At 34.3% G+C, this 22,240-nt stretch overlaps 2 protein-coding genes across 2 annotated transcripts; both read right to left on the reverse strand.

The window, feature by feature from the left end:
• Positions 1-550: 550 nt before the first annotated feature.
• On the reverse strand, positions 551-1,120 carry LOC138890040 (uncharacterized). Its single transcript, XM_070173391.1, has one exon. The coding sequence runs from the start codon at positions 1,118-1,120 to the stop codon at positions 551-553; it is 570 nt and encodes a 189-aa protein (XP_070029492.1).
• Positions 1,121-6,868: 5,748 nt separating this feature from the next.
• LOC104249277 (protein S-acyltransferase 8) lies at positions 6,869-14,940 on the reverse strand. The gene is made up of 5 exons (XM_009805667.2): positions 14,574-14,940; positions 9,972-10,157; positions 8,765-9,070; positions 8,437-8,670; positions 6,869-7,685 (listed from the first exon to the last, which is right to left on the reverse strand). The coding sequence occupies exons 1-5, from the start codon at positions 14,610-14,612 to the stop codon at positions 7,179-7,181; spliced, it is 1,272 nt and encodes a 423-aa protein (XP_009803969.1). The 5' UTR covers positions 14,613-14,940; the 3' UTR covers positions 6,869-7,178.
• Positions 14,941-22,240: the final 7,300 nt, after the last annotated feature.

Below are 22,240 nucleotides of genomic sequence, written 5' to 3' on the forward strand. Positions count from 1 at the left end.
AACCAAATCAAACCGAACCATAGTCGAGTTTTTTTTCTCGATTTGATTCGAATTATCAATTTTGTGCGGTTTGTCGATTTCCTTTGTACACCCTACTTCCTATGGTGGAATTAAAGATCAAGAATATCTCAATCTTAGTACAAACTTGGTATGATATTGTGTAGTAATTTTCTATATACGGTCTTGACTTTTATCCTACATGTGCACTGTATATGCACACATACTTACGGATCGTGGAAGATTGGGCAAGATGCAAGTGAATATTACATTTTATTGCACCAATTATTCAGTAATTAATTTACTTTCTTCCTTTATGGAAAATTAGATCTATTGCATACAATGTATATGAATTAAGTTTTTCTAATGGTTTAAGTTATTATGAATAAAAGTTGCGAAAAAAAGAAGTTAAGAAAGAAAAAAAAACAAATAATTTTTTTTTAAAAAAAATGCTAGTATGATACAGAGGAAGCTGGGAAGAAACTATTAAAATATTCGACTAATAATTTATTTTCAAGGATGATAAATATTAAGTGGGACCAAGAAGAATTACCTACTTCTTGATAAGCCAATCTGAGATTATAAGATCATTTACAACAGTATATCCTGCTAAACTAAGATACTTAACAAATTTGTTACCACTTGAAATGTCAGCATCAGAAATTCCAGAAAGAAGTAGCCAACCTTGACAATACTCAGCATTATTGGCAGCTATTGAAAATTCAAAACTTGCTACATCATATAACTTATGTTTTTCAACATTAACCAAAGCACTCTTGTATAAACCTATTATTTGACCATACAAGTTGAGACATTGACCAAGAGCTGACTTTGATTCGACTCCTGTAATATTTCCTTTAAGCTTTTCTCCAATGTATATTTGTGTTCTTGTTGCGTTTATTAGTCCTGTTTCGATGATTGATAGCGTTAGTCGCAGCAAATCCTCTGCTGATATGATCAAAGGACTTGATTTCAAAACGTCTAAACAGAAGGAAGAATTCCAATCTGTTGAACCCCAAGCACAAGCCTTGTCGAGCAATTTTGGAGAATCTGGCTCTGATGTAGCACAAAAGAATGCCAAAATAAATATTGCAAGAATTGAAACATTGATTGATGAAGACATTCTTGTTGTGAAGGTATAAATTTAGAGAGGAGAAAAAAATAACAAATTTTCAACGAGGGAGTGGAAGGGTATGAAGTTTCAACACAAAGTTATGAATTGTGTATGATATTTTGGGATGATGGCTTGATTAAATAATTGTTTGGTATGCTCATTTATTAATACAATTAATAGATAGTTCACAATTTAAGTGTGCCTAATTGCAAAGAAGGTAAAGAATTTATTTGTATGGATTCAACCATAGAAAGAACACTGTATTTGGATGGATTAATGGATTTGGATCATTTACATTCCTGCTAATGAATTATGTAATAACTAGTGAATTTCTCGCGTTTTACGCGTTGTGTAAAGACATTAATGAATTGGCAAAATAATTTTCTATAAATATAGTTGATATATAAGAGATAAAAATTTCATATATGTATATTTTACAAAATAATTCTCGTAAAATGATGGAAATACTAAAAAAATGTACATGCCTAGCGCCTTCTAATCCGTATATTAAAGAGATATAGACTTTTTCCTTCTTAAAATAAGGCAATTTTAGCAGTATTTTTTTGAAGGATTTGTTTCAAAGTATCCAACATAACTTTTAGTACTACAAAGACTCAACTTTTAGCACTATGAAAATGAGCCTTTAGTTTTATATAGTTGTTGGAATTTTAATTTTTTCCGATATTTGTACACACTCACAAATATTAACAGTGAATTGTTCCGCTACAGTTACTATATGTTGAATTGCTCTGTTGACAAAAATAAATTCACTAAATTTTAGCGGACTTTAAAAAAGCGTTTAAAGCACTACACTACATAGTCATTTCTAACCTTCAATCACTATAATAAAACATACTATATGTTTCCAATCCATTAATAAACACAATGAAATAGTAAATAAACAATATAATTCTATTAAATATTTTATTATAATATGCATAGGTGAAAATCTAAAAATGAAAATAATATAAAATACTTTTCAAGAATTTGTATTTTCTTCTTTCTATAAATGTGTTTACTTGATCTTTTTTTGTCTTATTATAAAAATGGTTTAGTAGTTTAAATGAGAGATAATAGAGAGGATGACAAAATTTACAGAGGAAATGTATTTAAAATCACTCTATTGTAAGAGAATATATGCCCTCTATCAAAATAAATAAATGTATGTTACTTCAAACATCTATTTTATGAAAATGCTTAGTGATCTAAAACCTCTAAGAAACACACAGAATACCAAAAATAGAAGCATATGAAAAACAAAATTGAATATGAAATAATAAAACAGAAAAATATTTTTAAAAAATAATAAAATAAGGAATTAGAAAAACAAAGTAGAAAAAAATAATGATTACACCAATTTTCAGATTTGCTTTGTTTTCAGATTTGCTACTCTGTTGCTTCTCTTTATCAATTTTACTTCTTTCTTCTTTTTTTTTTTTTTTTATTTAAGGGGAAGGGAAAACGATGAAGGTTCGATTTTCCTTATCTTGCTTTACTTCCTTGTGAAGTAGTCCTTTCTTCTTCTTTAATATTTTTTCCTTGTTTTTCTTTCGGCCGATAGATCGATGTTCTTCTTCCCTTCAGTAACATCGGAACAACATATTCTCTCAAATAACAAGACAAATTCCTCGTTGTCCTCGTCCATTGTTTTCTTCAGATATGTCCGCTTTGCACACGGTGCACTATAAATTGAACATAATTTTTTCATAAGTTCAGTCGAAACAAAAAATAAATATTTTCATGCACATGTATAGATTTATTCGATTTCATTAAACAGATGGCAAAAAAAAATTCGGTTTTCCTAAAATGCTCTTGAAATTCAAATCAAAGAGAAGGTGAAATGAATAAGCGAATTTGAAATGCATTTTCTTTATATGTTTCTTTTTTTATTCATTTTCCTTTTCCAATTTTTTCTTTCCATTCATATTCTTTAATAGTCCTCTCCATTACTCATCCCCTAAAATCTAAATAAGCTCTTATTCCAGCAAAAATGTTACCACTTCTTTTCTATCCTCCTAACTTGTTCTTTTCATCCTTTTTCTACCGATACTTTCTAGTACTTTAGTTTTCTTTCCTTTGTCTCTCCTTCCTCTTTTCTACGGTTACACTAAAAGCACAAATATTTTGCCTCTGAATTTTCCTTTTCTCCTAATTCTCTCAAAAGAATTGCTTCTTCTGGGTCAAGAAATGCATGCCTCACCGAACTCGATCTTAGTTCTTGTTCTTTTTTTCTACCAGCATATCAGAAAATAATTATCCTTTCACATAGTTAATATGGAGTAAATATCTGACAAAACACTTCAAACTTATGATGTTAACATGTAAAATTGTAAATCATAAACCATGACAACTCCAATATATAATGACATTTATTTTGCTCAATTATAGTAAAGTGTATCTTTGAGGGATAACTAAAAAATCTGGGAATACTTTTAGAGGAGTTGACTTTATTTCTTTTACGTCAATTTACTGTATCAAAAATATATCTATACGCAATAAAATGTGTTCTTTAATGTGAAGAAAATTGAAAAGGTTAGTCGGAATACCAGTTACAAAAAATCATGTTCTTGCCAGTCTTGCATTGTGAATCATCATGACTCGAATTCCTTCTTTTGTTGAGCAAATCCTGTCATGAATTGTATCCTAAAAAAAAAAAAAACTCCATTACTACTTAATTCAACAAACAGCCTTTACTAATTCTTGCTCTGCTCCTTGGATCCTTCTTTCATTGATGTTGTGCATCGTTGTATATGTATTGTAAGGTACTGTTTCTGTAAATGTTGAGTGTGTGTGAAATTGTGTGTAAGAAATGTTGAGTTTTTGTTTAAGATGAAATAGTCTTAAAATTAGAGTGAATGGGAAATGGGATTTGGATTCGGATTTGGTCAAATGATCGATCGATTGATTAATTTTTTGGACCAAATTTATTTGTTAATAGTGAATATTAACGTGATATAATCCGTGTTTGTAACGGATGTTTTCCAATCCGTGTATTGTGTTGCAACACTAAGCAACAATGCAGCCTAGTGCACCTCCCACAATGGTGCAAGTGTTCCTCCCACCAAGCAAGTGTATATACCACCATGTAAGTGCTTTCTCCATGATCTAGTGCTTGTTGCACCATGGAAGGGGCGGATTTCTCTCAAATAACTGCTATAAATAGAGCATAAGTTGGAGAGAAAGAAGAACACATCGAAAAATACACTTAATATACACTCTGTATACACTGGATATACACTCTGCATATACTGGATATACACTCTGTATACACTGCGTATACACTGGAAAAACGAATTGCAATTTGATATTCTCTTCAGTAAGAATTCAACATTGGCTATACTTTGCATTCCTTCCTCTCAGAATTTCCATTCGACTTCTGAGTTGTCCTCCTTATTCTGCATTGTTTTTAACTACAAACAAAGCATCCATAAGTGTGATTTGTTGCCGAACTTTGTGTTCGTTGAAACACTGGGGTTTGAAGTACCGCTACACCAGTGTGTAATTCGTTCTATCCTGGGAGGAAATAATCTATAACCTTGGGTACTAGGAGGGGATTAAATTCCTTAAGGAAACACTGTGAATTCAGTGGGCTCGAATTAATTTCTGTTTTTTATTTATATTTATGTTTATAAGCTAACGTTCTAATTTCCAGAATCATTATTTACAAGTACAGAAGAACAACAAGAAAGAAGATCAAATAATTAAGAAGATTTATGGGAAGAAGAGAAAGCAAGGTTCTTTTGGCTTTAGGGAAAGCAAATGGATAATTTCAAGGAGAGAGGGAGTGTTTAGGCAAACGGATAATTGAAGAGGCCTGAGTCTCTCAAACGGCGTTTTAGATTTACTTAATAGACACATTAATTAATCATTATTTACAGGGAAGAATAAAAATAATGAAGGATAAAAGCAAAAAAACCAAGAAAAAGATAAATATAAAAGCCGGTCAAAGAGATGTCAACACTTTTTGGCCCTCTTTTATATAGACTAGCCTTAGTACCCTAACTCAATAAATAATTTTTTAAAAACAATTATATAAATGTTATTTAAAAAATATATTTTAGTTATACATAAAGGTTAAACTCTAGAAATTGCAAAATATTCATCCTATATTGCAAATTCAATAAAAAAAAAGAAACTATGTCTCATAGAGTCATCAATCATCATCCAATTATATCCGGTACTTAAATTTTGTTCCAGTTTTATAATTATATTAGCTTAATTTCACAAGTTATTATACTTCCTTGTTATTTTCAGGAAGAACACATCACTCTTAAAGATGTAAGAGCTTTTCTGAAAATATTTTTATCAAATTTTTCCAAGAAGACAAAAATAGAATTAGCTATACTTATATTATGATTTTAATTTTTTTTTTGTAATAACAAAAACGGAAGAACAGAATCTTGTGTCTTTTTAATTTATTTTTCGTAAAAGGTCACAATATTACCCTTGCCTTGCAGTGAGGTTTTAGTTACTAAAATAAAAAAGAATAATGATTAATGATGACTCAATTTGAATAAATTTTATTTTCTATTATTTCATTATCATTTGTTCAAATTTGCATATTAACCAAGTTAACTCTTAATACTATACTACAACTGATTTTGCTCTATTTCTCTAATTTCTTTCATCACCGATAATCTTTTCGAGGAAACAAATTTATGGTCCTTAAGATTTGAGCTAGCGTGAAAAATAATTTTAGGTTTATAATTTGGAAAGAATAGATTGGATTCTTTTGCTAATTAAATAACTTTAATACTTAAATATTTATTCTTAATATTAAGAAATAATTTATTTTTGTTGATTCAAATTCTTAATATTAGCTTATTGAATTTTAAATATTTTTGTGTAATTAAATGTTTTTAATAAGATTATTTTATTTTAAAATGATCAAAGAATCACATTTTTGCACTTTGTATTTACTGAAGCATTAGTGTTATTGACTTTTGCCAATCATTTTTTTCTCTCTCTTTCTTTTTTTGTATTAATAAAGATATTTCATATTTATTTATTCTAATTGTTAAGCGTATTTTTTAAATACATAGCTATATTTAAATATAATTACAATTATATATATATATATATATATATATATATATATATATTATAATTTATAATTATATCAAGGAAAAGAATACGGAAAAAAAGTTTGGTAAACTTTTATTAATTATTTTGCTCATGTTATCAGCATGGTAATGTTGCGCTCTGAATAAAATATATAGTACATTGTCATTATTTGATTAATATAATTATTTCTCCAATTTCTTATTTATGGAATCGTTTGGTTCAATCCTATATTTTAGTAGAAGTAAATTGAAGATGAAAGGAAACTTTATTAAGCGTAATATGTTGATGAGTTTTAAATTCCTAGATATTAGGATTTTAACTTAATTCAAATAAGGAAAAGTTTAATAGCTAAAATTTTGATTTATTTCAAAATCTTAAATATTAAGTGAATAATTAAATGACAATTTTATCTAATGTAAAATTTATTTTTAAAGAATAAAAAAGGCGAACGACATTTCGCTAAGGACCTTCGTGCTTTTAATATAGTATAGATAGATATAGATGGGTTTCAAAATTAAGAGGTAATATAACTGCACATTGTTTTATCCAGACTTCAAATGTCCAATCAATTTCATTTTATTTCCACAATTGTGTCGTTAGTGAACAGTGATATGAAGTTGAAAAGATGGCAGAAGATTTAAGAGAAGAAGCCAACTGATACCCCAAAAATGGTGAAAACAAGGAGAAGTAAAATGAGTAAGAACCATCTCTATTTAAATTAACAGAGGCATCAGGTCTACACAAAACAAACCAGTTCACAGTCCCCCAATTGAACAGAATAAGCAGCAGCAGCAAGCCAAAACAGGGCATTTCCTTGTCATTCAAAAAATTACACACGCCTGTTCACTAATTTTCCCAAAAGAATATTTATATCAGTCTAGTATCCAGTGGTGAATGAGAATGTGAAAAGGACATAATGTATTACAGATTTAACCTACAGGAGTAAGTTACAACTGCAGCCCAATGATATATCCATTGGCGTCAACTGTACAACATCATTAAATCATTGATAAGGCTCCCGCGAAGCAGTGTGGCTCCTGCTCTCGGGGACGTTGGTTTTCGTGCCAAGGACCTCTGATGCAATTTCCCAGCTCCCGCTTCTCCTTCCCCAGCTTGAGTGACGTGTGTCTGATTGCACGTTGGGAGCTCGCCTATCTGACCCATGAACTGAATCAGCCTCAGACGAATTATGATAGGGCACATCACTCCCTCGGCTACGTATATCTGCTTCAATATCTTCAATATTATGACGCTGTGAGATCTTTAGAAGGTCTCCACCAATATCGAGATCATCTTCTACCTTCACTCGATGATCCTCACCCATTTCAACTTCAGCTTCCCTGGTAGTAGGCAAAGGCGGTCGTGGTTCTTCCTCTTGTACATAAGCTCGGAAGTTGTTCCGTGACGGTTTTACTTTTGTGCAAAATACTTCCATGAAGTTGTTCAAACAACCAAGGTCATAGACATTGATCCTGTTTTCTGCTCTATACCGGAAATTCTCATAGGTCGTCTGAGAGAGGACAAGGTTAAACACTAGTGAGAATGCAAAGACTGCTGCATATCTAGAACAGCGCAAGAAGAAAATTTCTTGTCGACATGATAGTAAAGCGGATCTCCCAGAAAGACACCTTGTCGAAAAGCTATTTACTTTAACTAACTACATAGACAATGCTTGACTAATGCACGAATATCCAACCAATATGGGTTTGCTGTTTTGAATGAATAGAAGGAAAGAAAAGCAAGTGCATTTTATAAGATAACTATATTGCTTACTGTTTCTCACCATTCTTTCCTTTCTATCCTAAATCCGACCATCCCAAAACCTTCATAAGAACTAACTGCAACTATTAAACATAAATGCAAAGGAACAACTTGAAATGAAAAGGAAGACATAAAACACCAACCTGACCCTACCCTCCCGCAACAGTACATTAAAAAGCAAAAGCAATTATGGGAACAGAGAAAGTAAGTACATTAGGCTCCTCATCTTTTACTTGCTTGACAAGGTCAGCAAAAAGGAATCAAAAGCTTCCAATCATATTCTGCTCAAAAAAACAAAGCAGCATATTCATGGGCCCAACAAAGGTTTAAAAGCAGAAGAAGGCAAAATCACAAGAAGCATGGCCTATGGAATGCACCACATATGATGTGTTCATGCCCTATCTTGAAGCACAATTAGCATCAAATTTCTCTTAACCTCTATAACAAGATTGAACTTAGAATCAAATGTCCTATCATGACTACAAGATAAAGCAACTGACCTGATTGGTACTTATTAGATACAAGTGAAAGCCGGTGAGCCCACCAACAAACCACAGGGAAATAAAACAATAAGCCATTAGAATGACAGATGCTGGCGACTCTTTCATTGCCTTCCAGACTGTGCCTTGATCATTATTCATTAGCACCTTGATGTACAGAGCACATATTGCAAACACATAGATGCACAGCAGCATAGCAGAAGAGACAAAGCAGAAGAAAAAACGGTAGTTGCGCTGCACGATAAAATGAGAGCTGTCAAGAGTAACCCAATAGATCCAAAAATCAAGGAAATTTCATAGAACCAATTTAGATAGTACAATACCCTACCAATCCAATGCACTGGCCCACCCATGGGCAGTGGTGATCAAATCGCTCCACGCAATTGTTACAGATGGAACAGTGCGAACATCGTGGAGGGCGATATAACATACAGGTATCACAGTATTTCACTCTCACTGGCATCCCATTAACAGTTACTTCTTTTGTTCGGGGAAATTGAAGGCTAGGCGTTTGTCTTCCAACAATCTCTACTGATGCAGAAGTGTCATAACGGAATTCTTCCTCTGGCGGATGAGAATTACGTGGAACAATACCTGGATCTCTAGCTGATGTAAGAAGCAGCAGCACCAATACCTGCCAAAACCAATTCAGGGATCCGCTAAGCCACAGCTTGTGAGTTGATTCATTTCTCCTCTACACTATTTCGGACGATCAAAAAGTGATACCCATATAGAGAGGTGATACCAGTACATAGTTCGACATAGATAGAAGCAAATAGAACAAATTATCGGGCAACTATTTTCAGAAGTACTACCTTCAGCTAAATCTTTCCAAAAAAATAAAGATAAAACAAGTAACTTCAATCAAATTCTAAAAGTTTCACTAACAAAAGCTGAGAGCTGACAAAACATATCCATACGTGCACGAGATTTTGGAATGTTCAGTAGTGTCTAACTAGTAAAATAGTGCAACTACCAACAGTCCAAACTAAGATGAAAATTAAGATTATCCAATTATTGGTCATCTATAATATAAGATATTAAAAGCATTCGTTATTGCCTCCTCCTTCGGTAATCAAGTCTGAAGAACATGAGTAAACAGAAAAAGACTGGAAAATATGTATCCAAGTGATCAGGGAAAATAGAAATTCCACACCAAGTACCATGAAATTTAACCAGCAATTTTACTGCTCTTGGCACTACAGTTAATATCCCCACCCACCAAAAACTCAACCTGAAAAGATATTAGCAAAGCCTAATTATGTAACTGTTACATTTATGTGTACAAATGAAAAAATCAAAGCTAATAAATAATCAGGAGAATGAAAAAACAACTGCACATACAAAGGGACAAACAAATCCTAGACACGAATGCTAACGTATCCATGAACAAAATGAAATGCAGCAACTGGCCACTAGCTAAAAACCACAAGAATTCAAAGTAAAACAAACTTGTCACACTATTTTAACCATATTGGTGACAGAAGTAACATGCAATTATTCTCAAGAGTCAAGCAAGGGGTTAATGAACTTACATGGATAGTGAAAATAATTGCTACTGCCAAAATAGCATATCCTGCATTGTACGATGAAAACTCATGGCGCAGATGCCTTGCGACAAAAACACAGAAAACAGTGACGGGTACTATGATAAGCAATAAGGTTATAAGCAATGACTTTGCATCTGGCCCAAAAATCAACCTGCCACCAAGAAAAAAATACTGCAGAAGAAAGGAAATGAGTAAAAAACAAAGAAGATAAATCAGAAGTAAAAAGTATAGCATGGCATGCTACTGCTGATTTGTTATAGCAACAGATGAACAATTACGCTGTTGTTGCTGCAAAATGAAAATATTGAGAAAGGACTTATCTAAATTCACAAGAATAGTTGGGAGATCAAGAGACAGTTTCAAGGGGAAGAAACGAAGAATTTCTCTTCATCGCAATCATCAGTGCAAGTGCAAAAATTTCTATTGGTACTGTCAGTGTTCTGTTGGCAATCTTCTCCACTTACTTTTCTTATTTCAAGACCCCTCCTCTTTGTTTAGAACAATCTAGATGTGGCTATGATCATGATTTCATACTCAATGATGTTAGAGTTATACATATATTATCTAAAGACAGAGATCTCTAATTGAATGGCCCAAGAGGATTTTACTGGAAAAAAAAGCCAATACAAGGGGACTTTAGGCCCCAGAAGTCAATGGCCCAGTGTACAAGGGCCCCTGTACAAAGAAGCTATATACGAGGAAAACAGCCTGATCGAGTACATCCATACTTTACAACAGTGATTTTTATACAGAGGCTTCCCCTTTTTATGAGGGGCTTCCGCTGCTTTTACAAGGATCCTCCCTACTTTTGCAATGTCCAATACTAGCTGAGCGCTTGGATTTTAACACGACCAATACTTGATTATCAAAATAAGCCCAGAAAAAAACTAATGGGCCAATGGTGAGCCGATCGTGAAATTAAACACTCTCTTTCAGTTTTTTTTTTTTTTTTTTGATAAGTACACTTGAGGTTAGTTTTACGAATAAAAAATCTTTAGTATTCGAATTTCAAATGCTACTATGCCCAATCAAGTCTTTCAAGAGTGCCAGGAAGGAAGACAACTACCTTTTACTTTTCAATTCTAAATCAATGAAACTCCTCCAGGTAAGGGCACTCACAACCAGAACACAGTTTATCAAGAAGAGGAAAAAATCCACACTAGGGTGATTAATGAATAATTTATTAGCAATTCCCTCAGAGTAACACCTAACTCTCTTCCTAATCCCTCTATCATTGCTAGTAATATCTAATCATTTTACTAACTCTACATCTCCACCGATTTTTTTCTCCTATTTATTGTTTTTGGTTTCTCTTTTTCCGGGAGGATAAGTAAATTACCATTAAAGCATACAATGAAGACGTAACACCCTACTGTGATACAGATTTCGTGATCTTGTTATCATCAACCTGTCTTCCCCATTTCCAGATCATCTCAAGCTATACCAATGCCTTCCTTTTCTTTTTCCTTTTGTTTCTTGGGTGAAAGTGTATTATCTATTCTTTAATATTTGATACTTCGATGATAAATCTCTTAAACTATCTTAGGTCAATACCTTGATTGTTATCAGGAATACTTATTTGTACAATAAAATAAATATATAGAAAACAATTGAATATGTAGAGAATTGTCAAACAAAAGGTCTCCAACACATTGAGCACACTGTCCACTATAACCAACACCATTAGAAGTGCGGAAGTCTACTACGACTAACAGCAGAAAAACTTAACAATAAATTAACCTTCAAACACTAAATGACAAGCAATTAAAGGAAATGTTTAAGGGCAAGAACAATTGTCTAACGTACAGTCCCTCCAGGACTCAGCATCTTTACCTACATCTTTAAAGCAGCATATAGACTGCCAGGATATTCTTCCTTTTTTTTTCTCTCCTTTTTTTCCTTTTTCAACTTTGTTGTAGGGGTGGGGGAAGGATGTGGCAGAGTGGAAGTACTCAATACTTGGGCAAAATATCAACAGCGCCACAAATTCAAATTCACTACATTTGTTAGTCCCTCTATAGAGGCTTCATTTAAAAAAATCTAGCCCTTCATATATCTGCTTGAACTACAATCCTTAAGATTACTGATTAACAACATCTCCATCATAAAAATGATTAAGTAGCTATGCACTCAAACTCAGTGAATAAACTTCCCTTGAAAAATTAGTCTTCTAATACTATTATATCCCTACATATTCGATAAAAGCCAAGAGTCCTCACTGATACCTAAAGCACATATACTTTTGAAATGATACTATGTTTTGATCCATATTTCCAAAGAGAATAAAATTTGAGTACAATGTGCTTCATCTCTTTTTCAATAAACCGAGAAAATCTGAAAAATCCAAGGAGAAGTTGTCAAAGCACCCTTTCTTCATGGTGCTTAATGAAATTCGTCAGCTATTAGCACAAAGGTAACTATAGCTAGTTGGGGCCCCTCAAATCATCGAAGTTTGCTGTTTTTGTCTCTTTGAGTGGCCAGTGTATAAACTAAAAAAAATTTACTCCTTGATAATCGAGAAATTCCTGAGGACCCACACGATTTGAAATTTGGTGGACAATGGGCTGGCACCTCTACCCTTCTCTACTTAGATACCAAGCTTTTCTCTGCGGCAAGGTTCGAATCTGTGACATGTGTGTAACCACACATCAAGGGCTGCACTTTTACCACCAGGCCAAAGCCCTAGGGGCTGTAGATTAAGGATTTATTGCTTACAACTTGGAAAATATATACTTTTTTAAGAAATAAAATTTGCCTCATATAATAAACTAGCGTGCTTCTGGTTTTTTAATCTACGCCATCTTCCTTACAGGTTCGACCCTACTCCTATGTGACATGTGCCTAACCACACATCAAGGGCTGCACTTTTACTACCCGGCCAAAGCCCTAGGGGCTGTAGATTTAGAATTTATTACTTAGAACTTGGAAAATATATTTTTTTTAAGAAATAAAATTTTCCTCATATACTAAACTAGCGTGCTTCTGGTTTTTATCTACGCCATCTTCTTTACAGGTTTGTCCCTACTCCTCTGTCTCAAAATTTTATACTCAGTATTTCATCATTTGCTGCCTATTCCTGAAAATTTTAGGTACTTGAATCACATGACCATTGAGCAATTGCTTAGAAATTATATACAGCCCTCTTTCCGCTCCAGATTCAAAAAAGGTTCTGAAATCAAATCCATATGGGACGATGGTAAAAAAAAAAAAAAAAAAAAAAGCAAAAACTTCTCAACAGAAAAGGTGACAACTTCAACAAGATGATAACATTATTATTCGCCCAAGAAGACAATAACCACGTGAACCATAGGAAAGAGTTCAAATTCTTAAAAAGACTGTGCTTTCTGATCTAGGACCAAAGGCAGCTCAGCATCCTACAAGATGAGAGGAATATGGGCACTTTGGTTTGCTCATCTAATTAAAATTTGCTTATGAGAGAGTCTAAATTGAAAAAAAAATAGTTGTAACAGCCACAAACCAACTTATAAGGAAATGTTAATTAACCAAACCACCAAATAAGAGAGTTACGGAATAGAGAATTTAGTAGGAAAAGGAGCCAATACATGCTTCGAACTATATCCAAAAAACAGTAATGTTACTTCTTAGATCAAATATCATACACCCACTAGCCCGTAACTCAGTTTATTTTAATGTATAATAACACCTGAAAGGTCAAAAGAATATGCTAACAGTATCCTCATTGATGTAACAGCTGACTCATTGCAATGAGGTATCAGCTACACAGTTATCTCGGTGTAGGACCTATTTGACTTCATGTTGATAACCAGTCTGCCAATATTTTTCTTGCATAGCCTCCAGAAAAATTGGCCAGTTCTTAAGACATTCACCATAGAAGGGGCAAATTCAAAATTGTGTAGGTGTAATATTTATTTTATTTTTTTGGCAAGGTAGAAGTAATACAATCTTTAGTTTTTCTTCTTTTGGGTTTCACAACTGGTGTCCAGTAGCTGCATTGGGGCCCGACTAAATATGGATTTGTGCCTGGAAGTCCCATATTGGGGGGTAAAGCGTTGTTTAACAAAGGCGAGTCCATACCCAGGGCTCGAACCCGAGACCTCTGGTTAAGGATGAAGGAGTACTTAGCACTCTATACCCAGAGCTCGAAAGTGCGCATATGTAAGTTATATCTAAACTTCAAACTAGAGTTTCAACATTGTATTTCAGATTTTTATGAATGTAAGAAACTAGCAGACACTTGTCTGGAAAACATCCCGAGAATTCCAAAACGCAAAGAATGCTGAGGAGTAACATTCTTTACAGTTCAGATCAAAACTTAAGACATTTCATAAGGCCATTAGAATAACTTAAAGCTGAATAAAGCAATAAAAATTCAATCTTTATGCACAAATTGGCAAAGTAACCATTACACACACTAGAAAATTATATACATTATACAGTAACAAAAATATTCTCCAAAACCCACTACACCAAACAATACCCAACTAAAAGTTCAACCAAAACCCAGGAAAAAAATTAAAGCACAACCACATAAAAAAACACCCACAAAAAAAGAGAAGCAAAATTTCTAATAATCAAAAGAAACAAAAGTAAAAAAGAAATTCTCACATTGCTTCCTTTCCAGACTTGGTACACGCGCTTTGCCATGTGGCACGCCTCAACCCCCACGTGCTACGGCCTCTCCTCAAACCTTAAGCTGGAACAGAGTCAAACACTTGAAACTTGAGATTGTTCATTATATGGTAAGCCAAATGCTCAAAAAAATTGAATTCCTTAAAGGGTTTTTCTGGGATTTTAATTTGGAATATGGGAAAGAACAGAATTTGGGGGTTGGGGTGGGATGGGGTTATGGGGGTATGGGGTATAAGGACGGAAGAAGGTGGTGGTGGTGGTGGTGGCGATTTTGGAGTTTTTCGTAAAAAGTCTCTTTTTTATGTTTCTGAAAGTGTTTTGTTTTTTTTAATTGGAATGTTTTGGGAAAGAAAAGGTTAAACGCTTTTTAAACTTTACAACTTTTTTTTTTTTAAATTGGAATGTTTTAATTTAATGTATTTAACTTTTCTCTCTCTTAGGTCACTATTTTGAGCAGTGACAAGATTTTCTGAATAGTTTCTTACTGTCATTTTTGGTCCTTGGATTTGTTTAAGATTTTGAACAGCCTAGCTGTATGTATGCTTCTTGTCATATTGAAGATGTTTTTAAAAAAAAAAAAACGTATTAACATTATAAAATAAACATAAAAAATAAAATAGTTAAATATAAATGTCTGGTAGAGCCTAGAGGAGAAAGAGTAATAGCAAGGAATATTCATGGCAAACAGAGCAACAAAAGGCATGCAAATGAAATGGATTTTACCATTAGCATCATGTTATTTACACAAAATTAATGGAAAATTATTTAGAAAGAAAATATACTTTGACTTCTTTTGATTGTTTTGATGTCCTCTTTTTAATTTCAATTCTAAGGATGATGTCCTCTTTTTAATTAAGACATGAAAGTACAAAAGCATTAACTAACATTCTAATAGATTCTAAACATACATGAACTTTGAAAATATAAATATTTATAGTAAATGAGATTGTATCAAATGTAAATTCTAGACGTTTGGCAAATAGAATGTTATCATGACTATAAGTCTATATGTCCAATATTTCTCCAAATAATATCAATAATGATTAAACAATAAGTGAAAATTTAGGTTGTAAGTGAAAAAAAATATTTTTTAACACATCATAAAAAGTCAATTATGTCAAAGAAATTGCTCTAACTTTTTTTTTTGTAAATAAAAAATTTCATTACCAAAAGCATTATGTACAGTCAAAGATAAAAACCTATAGCTGAGAAATTATAGCACACAACTAGCTCAACTAACATCCACTCTTCCGACCTACTAATCAATACAAACTATACTAATCTGAATAATAATTCAGCTTCTCAAGCTCCTTAGTAAGTCTGCTCCTCTGAGATCCTCTGTAGAATACTTCTTATATGATTCTTCTGATAATGCTTTTGGGATCAGCTTGTTTAGCGTGGAAAATCCTCTGATTTCCCTCAATCCAGAGGTGATAAACACATGCAGCCAAGGTCGTCCTATAGAGCTCCACAATTGAACTTCTTCCCTTAGCATTGACTTCAGCCCATCTCAATTCATCTGGCAATTCTTTGCCATTGCAAGAGCTTGTCCCACACCTGTGCAGATACATCACACCAGAAAAAAAAGGTGAGATATACGTTCAGCTTGAGAAGCACACATAGGAATTTGATTATCAACTGCTCCCCAGTGCATCCATCTATCCTTAGTAGGGAATCTACCAAAAGCTGTTAGTCTTAAGATGAATATCCATTTTTGAGATCCAAAGTTGTTACAGACCATTTTTCTCCATTGCACTTCAGGAAAATCAGCCCTCATCAGTTGATGGAAAATATTGTCATACATTTCAAATCTTCTTCAATAATCCCAGCTTGCTGAAGGTGACTTTGACTCTTCAAAATTTTTTGCACTACCCAAAAGGCTTGTTTTGGTGCAACTTCCCAAATCTGGCCTCCCTTGATGTAATAATTGTGAATCCATTTAACCCAAAGTTTATCTTTACAGAATTTGAGTTTGTTGCCAATCGCTCTATTTCCCTACTTCAGAAGGAGTAACTCTTGTCAAATCCAAATGGCCGCCATATTAGCTTGAAAATCTCTCTATGCTCTTCGCTCTCGTCAGCTTGTTTTAGCAGGGAAAGCATGGAAAGGGACTAATTGCTCTAACTTTCGTAATAGAACAATGACCTCGAGAACCTTGGTGTGTTAAGAAAAGGTTGGTCGTTGATTAATGGTAGTAATGTTATGAATTACTCAATTTGAAGAAAAAACTTACAGACCAAAACTTATGTTTTTATGTCAGAAAATATTTTCAGTTAAAAATATTTGACTAAAAAAAATCACCACCTTGATTTATTATGTTGTTTATATAATGCATTCACCTATGAAAAGGTGTATGTAGGGGCGAAGACACAAGCCGACTTATGATTTCGGCCGAACTCAGTAGCTTCTGCTCAAACAGTATATTTGGTATTTTAAATCCATAAAATATGTATAAATATTAAATCTAGAACTCAGTCATTAACACTTGAAGTCGTGATCCCAAAATTCAGAACCCATAAGATTGAAATCCCAGCTCCGCCTCTTGATGTATGTCAGGACTCACACGTTTGTGTGCTCAATAATAGAGGCGTCTAGTGTTTAAGTGGAAAAGGGTAAAAACAATACATACATCATCGATTGAGTTTTAAAGCACGCTGCTAATTGATTCTCAAATATATAGTTGTAGTCTCATATTTTAAAAAAAACATTCAAAGACAATTTGATAGAAACTAAGAGTCCACCAAACAGTGTAGAGAATCAGGTTCTCTATCTGTTCCCACAGCAAAAAAGACATAAAGTAAATAACACAAAATGTTTAAGTGAAAAATTCTTTACTCAATGGATTAAAAACCACGACCTACCAGTGTAGGATTTCCAACTTCACTAAATCGAGCAACTTCATTACAATCTAGGAATTAACCTCTTAATCACTCACCTCTTACAATAACTCTGTTGTAAACCCTTTGCAAGAACTCTATTACAAAACAACAAACCTTGACTAACTCTAGTCAAGAAAACCAAAACAAAGAAGTTTGAAAGATGTCCTATAATAACACTTCTAGAAATTAGTATAGGATTACAAATAAAAAAACAAAATGACAAGACGCAACAAACCTAAGGACTTAAAGACATCTTCAATATTGGGATTTAGTCCTTGAGTTTGTAGCGGCTTTGTTCTTGAGAGAACCTTGAGAGCAGCGACGGCTAGCACTTGAGAGAATGTGATTTTTATATTGTCTAAGTATTAGGTCAAACCTTGTAACATATTTTTTATATATGAGAGAGCATATGAGAATAGATAGGGACATTTCATCTTTTAGTTTGGCCTCTAGCAAGCAACAGATGTGCCATTGTACTGATGTCAGTTGGTACAGTGAGGCAGATTTTACAACTGTATAATTGATTGTACAATGACCATGAAACTTATCATATCTGGTTCCTCGAGAACATTTGACAAATTATCAAAACACGAAATAACATAACTTATCAATTTCCCTTTTTAGATGAGACAAATTTATAATTGATATCCCCCTAAGAACCAGATTCTCATTTGTTCCTCTTACGAATTAAACCTATAACAACATGTTAGCAACAATGTTTCCCCCGCGAATTAGACCCATCTTTCACGCATAACACAGCATATCAATTCTGCCCCTTTGACCTCCCTCCCCCTTGAACTTTCCCATTTTGGCATCATTGAAAAGAGTAACAAAAAAAGGCACAAGCAAAAAAAAAAATCAGTAACATTAACTCATTGGCCACTTGGACAACATAACATGAACGACAAGTGAATTTTATTGCACAAATGTAGAGTAATTGCCCACAATGATTAATTACAATAAAATCACAGTATTTTCAACAACACAAAACATGATAATTAACAACCAAAGTACCAATGTCATAAAACGGCATGGATCAAAAGAAGATAAGAATTTTGAAGGAATTGGAGGGACTTAAAGAAATGGATCACTGAGCAAGAAGAAACTTAAGGGGCTAAGGCTTCGAGGAGCTTGTCCATCCTCTCATTTGAAGTCCTCTGATCAATGACCATCTGCTAATTCAAGTCCTCCACCTGTTTTCCTAAACTTGCATTCTCAGCCTTCAACTGACCATTTTCTTCTGCCAAGAGACTTGGTTTTGTGCCTTTCTAAGCGAGCTGAGACTTTAAGATGACATTTTCAGCCTGGATCCTGTGAATCTCAGCGGTTTCTTATTCTTGAGCATCAATCAAACTGGAAATGATGGAATTACTGCAAACTCCTCCCTTTTTCGGCACACACTCACACTCCACCAAAGTGCCCAAAGTAAACATTTGCTTCCTGGTCCCTGTGGTTGCTTTTTCTAGCTTAACATCGAAATACTCAAAGACCCTGGTAATGAAGAACCCATATGAAAGAACATGCCTGCCATCATTTTTATTGGCAACTTTTATGATGTGCTCGATCATAAGATCTGGCAGGCTAATAGAAGTGAAGGTTGCCAATGCCTCAATAAGGACCAGATCAGAGATAGATGCAATGGATTTTCTTTCAGACCTAGGCAGCAGCACTTTGTTGACCATTTCAAACAGTAGTTGATATTCATTATTCAGGCTTAAGCTCCTTCCTATACAGTCTGAGCCCAGACATACTTTCTTCCCTCTCGACAATGAGCTTCATGAACTTAGATGAAGCAGTTCCATCAACAATTCCTAACCTATCAGTTGGAACACCAAGGATCTCTCCGAGATTCTCCTCATCAAGAATGAACTTGTCATATTCACACACAAGCATAGTGTATCATCACCAATAATAAACATATTGGCGTAGAATTTTTTTACCCCATCTTCATACACTTTGGGACTTAGAGGAGCAAAGAGATGATTCCACTTTTGTAACTCAGCGATGTCATGAAGTTCCTTGATTTCCTGTATCTCAGCAATCTCAGGGTCAAAAACTCCACCTAGCAATACTTTTTGAGACCTGAGAGTCGCCTTCCCTCCAACTCAGAGAACTCAACCTTTGGTTTCTTTAAATAACCAGGTTCTTTACTTGCACTAACCTTCCTTTTTATGATAGGTCTTGTCTCCCCCTTCTCCTTCTCACTCTGCTCACCCTCCTCATCAGGAACCTCTCATTCAGTTGCCTTTCATTTCTCCACTTTGCTCTTTTTGGAAATTTTTCTCACAGTAGGAGATTCCTCCACCTCAGTCTCCTCATCCTCCATACCCACCACCTTAACATGTGGAACCTCTTCCTCATCAATTGTTCTAGTCTTCACTAACCTCCTCCTTTTCTTCAAAGAACTTTTCTCCTCACTTGCCTTCAAAGTAGTCTCAAGCTCTACACTTTTCTTTTGCCTAGTAGTATGCGGCTTGTAGGCAACATGTTTCTTTCCCTTTACACTAATTTTTGCCACTGGAACAGAGGCTCATGTAAGCATAGAGTTTAATCAAGATCATCCTCATAATCATCATCCTAAGAAGGACTGGAGAGACCCGGTCCCTTCTCGAAAAAGAGATATCCTAAAGGTACATCAATGGTCAAGATTACTTAGGGATTGACATTGATGTCCAGATTAACCCTTGAGGAACCTGTGTGCATCCTAAGTAGGAGCAGTCTTGCGTACAGAAGATCCAGACTCTCCTTGGGTAGAGGGATGAGGTCCCTCATTCAGCTCCCCTTTATCGAGCACTTCCACCAGTTCCCTCTGACCCACCAGTTCCCCTTGAGTTCCTTCAGTACTTCCTCCAGCCCTCAAGGCTTCGACCAACCCAACCACAATTTATGTATCACTCTCAAGAATATTTTATAAGAGGAGTAGTATTACTTGATTTCACAGAGGTTTCTGCAACATTTTCCTTGACAACCTCAATGTCCTCTCCCTTTGACTCCTACAAGTCAAGAAAAGTCGATGTAGTAGCAACAACAACCAATTCCTATGTACCAACAACCTCAGTCACCTTGGTTTGACTGGTAACCTCTACATTGTCATCTTCCTCACTATTTTTTATGTGTTTAGAAGAAATTTTAACACGGACATTGTTTGCTCACTTTCGACAAAGTCGAGTTTCTCAGTAGGACCAGAGGTTGAGGGAGATGTTATAAATTTCTTAGGGGTTTGACTCTTGAGAGTCCTATGGGGACTATAAATAGTGGGTTTTGTGGGTGTGACAGTAAGGTTACGGTTTGTATAGATTGGGGCTTTTGGGGTGAGTCATTGGATTTCGATTCAGATAAAGTTGGGTTTTTTTATGGAGACAACATTAGATTCACGTCTAAGAGATTTTAAAAGGTGGATTATGAGTGAAACATGGTTGATTTTAGACAAGAAGATACGAGAATGAAGAATGTTCTGAGAAAGAGAGGAGATTTTTAAGCGTGGGTGAAGAGAGAGAGAGAGAGAAATAATTTTGATTTGGTGTAAAAGAAAAGAAATAGTTTTGGTATACGGGTAGGTTCATAAGGGGTGTATCATTTAGGACTTCAAATTTTAGAATAGAGGGCGAGAATTAATAACGTGGTACTCACAACAGTTTAAAAACCTATAAGTATTGAAGAGACTACTAACATGAGTCTAAGGAATCAGGTTCCTTGACTGTTTTTTAAAATTTAGGCAAAAACTCTGAGAAGTGCATTGTCATTTATACATGTTTTGTCCTGAAACTACCATGCGAGTATACCTGTAATAGTATAACATTGAGTTAGATGCACAAAAAAAATACTTTTTAGCATTGTACATCTCCTTCTTACATATCCAATCATTGAGAGAACTTGTGGAAAAGCAACTAGTTGAGCTTGATCAAGCCCAACTCCAAATGATTTCTTTCAAAGTGTTCTCTGCTCAACGCCTTGGTGAAGATGTCTGCTACATGATCTTTCATCTTGCAGAACTCCATACAAATCAGACCATTTTTAACATTATCCCTGTCACACCTCCTTTTTCCGGCACCGCGAGGTGCGTAGGGAGTTTTTTTCCAATTAAAGGACAGTCGAAACGGGATTGGTTTAATTATTTCAGAGTCGCCACTTGGGAGATTTAGGGTGTCCCAAGTCACCAATTTTAATCCCGAATCGAGGAAAAGAATGACTCTATATTACAGTCTGCGTACCAGAAATCTGGATAAGGAATTCTGTTAACCCGGGAGAAGGTGTTAGGCATTCCCGAGTTCCGTGGTTCTAGCACGGTCGCTCAACTGTTATATTCGGCTTATTTATCTGATTTTTAATACAATTATGAACCATGTGCAAATTTTATCTTTTACCGCTTTATTATTATAATTATTATTTTTTTTAGGAATGTGAACATCGCTTAAAACATATCTTTGGATTGTGTCACATGAAATGCACCCACAATACGAAACATATTTTATTTGATGTTTTAGGATTTAGATTTGGGTCGCATGAAATGCGCATCCGAGTTTAAGAAGGTAAAATTAATTAAATCGCGCCTAAAGAGTCTAACGCGTCATTATCTTTGGGGAAGGAAGTGAAATTCACTAAACAATCCATCCCAAATTCTAAGTAATTTTTTTTTAATAATTAAATAAATAAATGAGATTGGAGAATCCTATAAATTTTGTATTATTTACATCTATTTATTTTTAGCGATATCCTTTAATAATATCCTTTAATGACTACATTTTTATTATTACTAAGTTTTTT

This window comes from Nicotiana sylvestris, chromosome 4 (genome assembly GCF_000393655.2).
Source record: "Nicotiana sylvestris chromosome 4, ASM39365v2, whole genome shotgun sequence".
Taxonomy (NCBI): domain Eukaryota; kingdom Viridiplantae; phylum Streptophyta; class Magnoliopsida; order Solanales; family Solanaceae; genus Nicotiana; species Nicotiana sylvestris.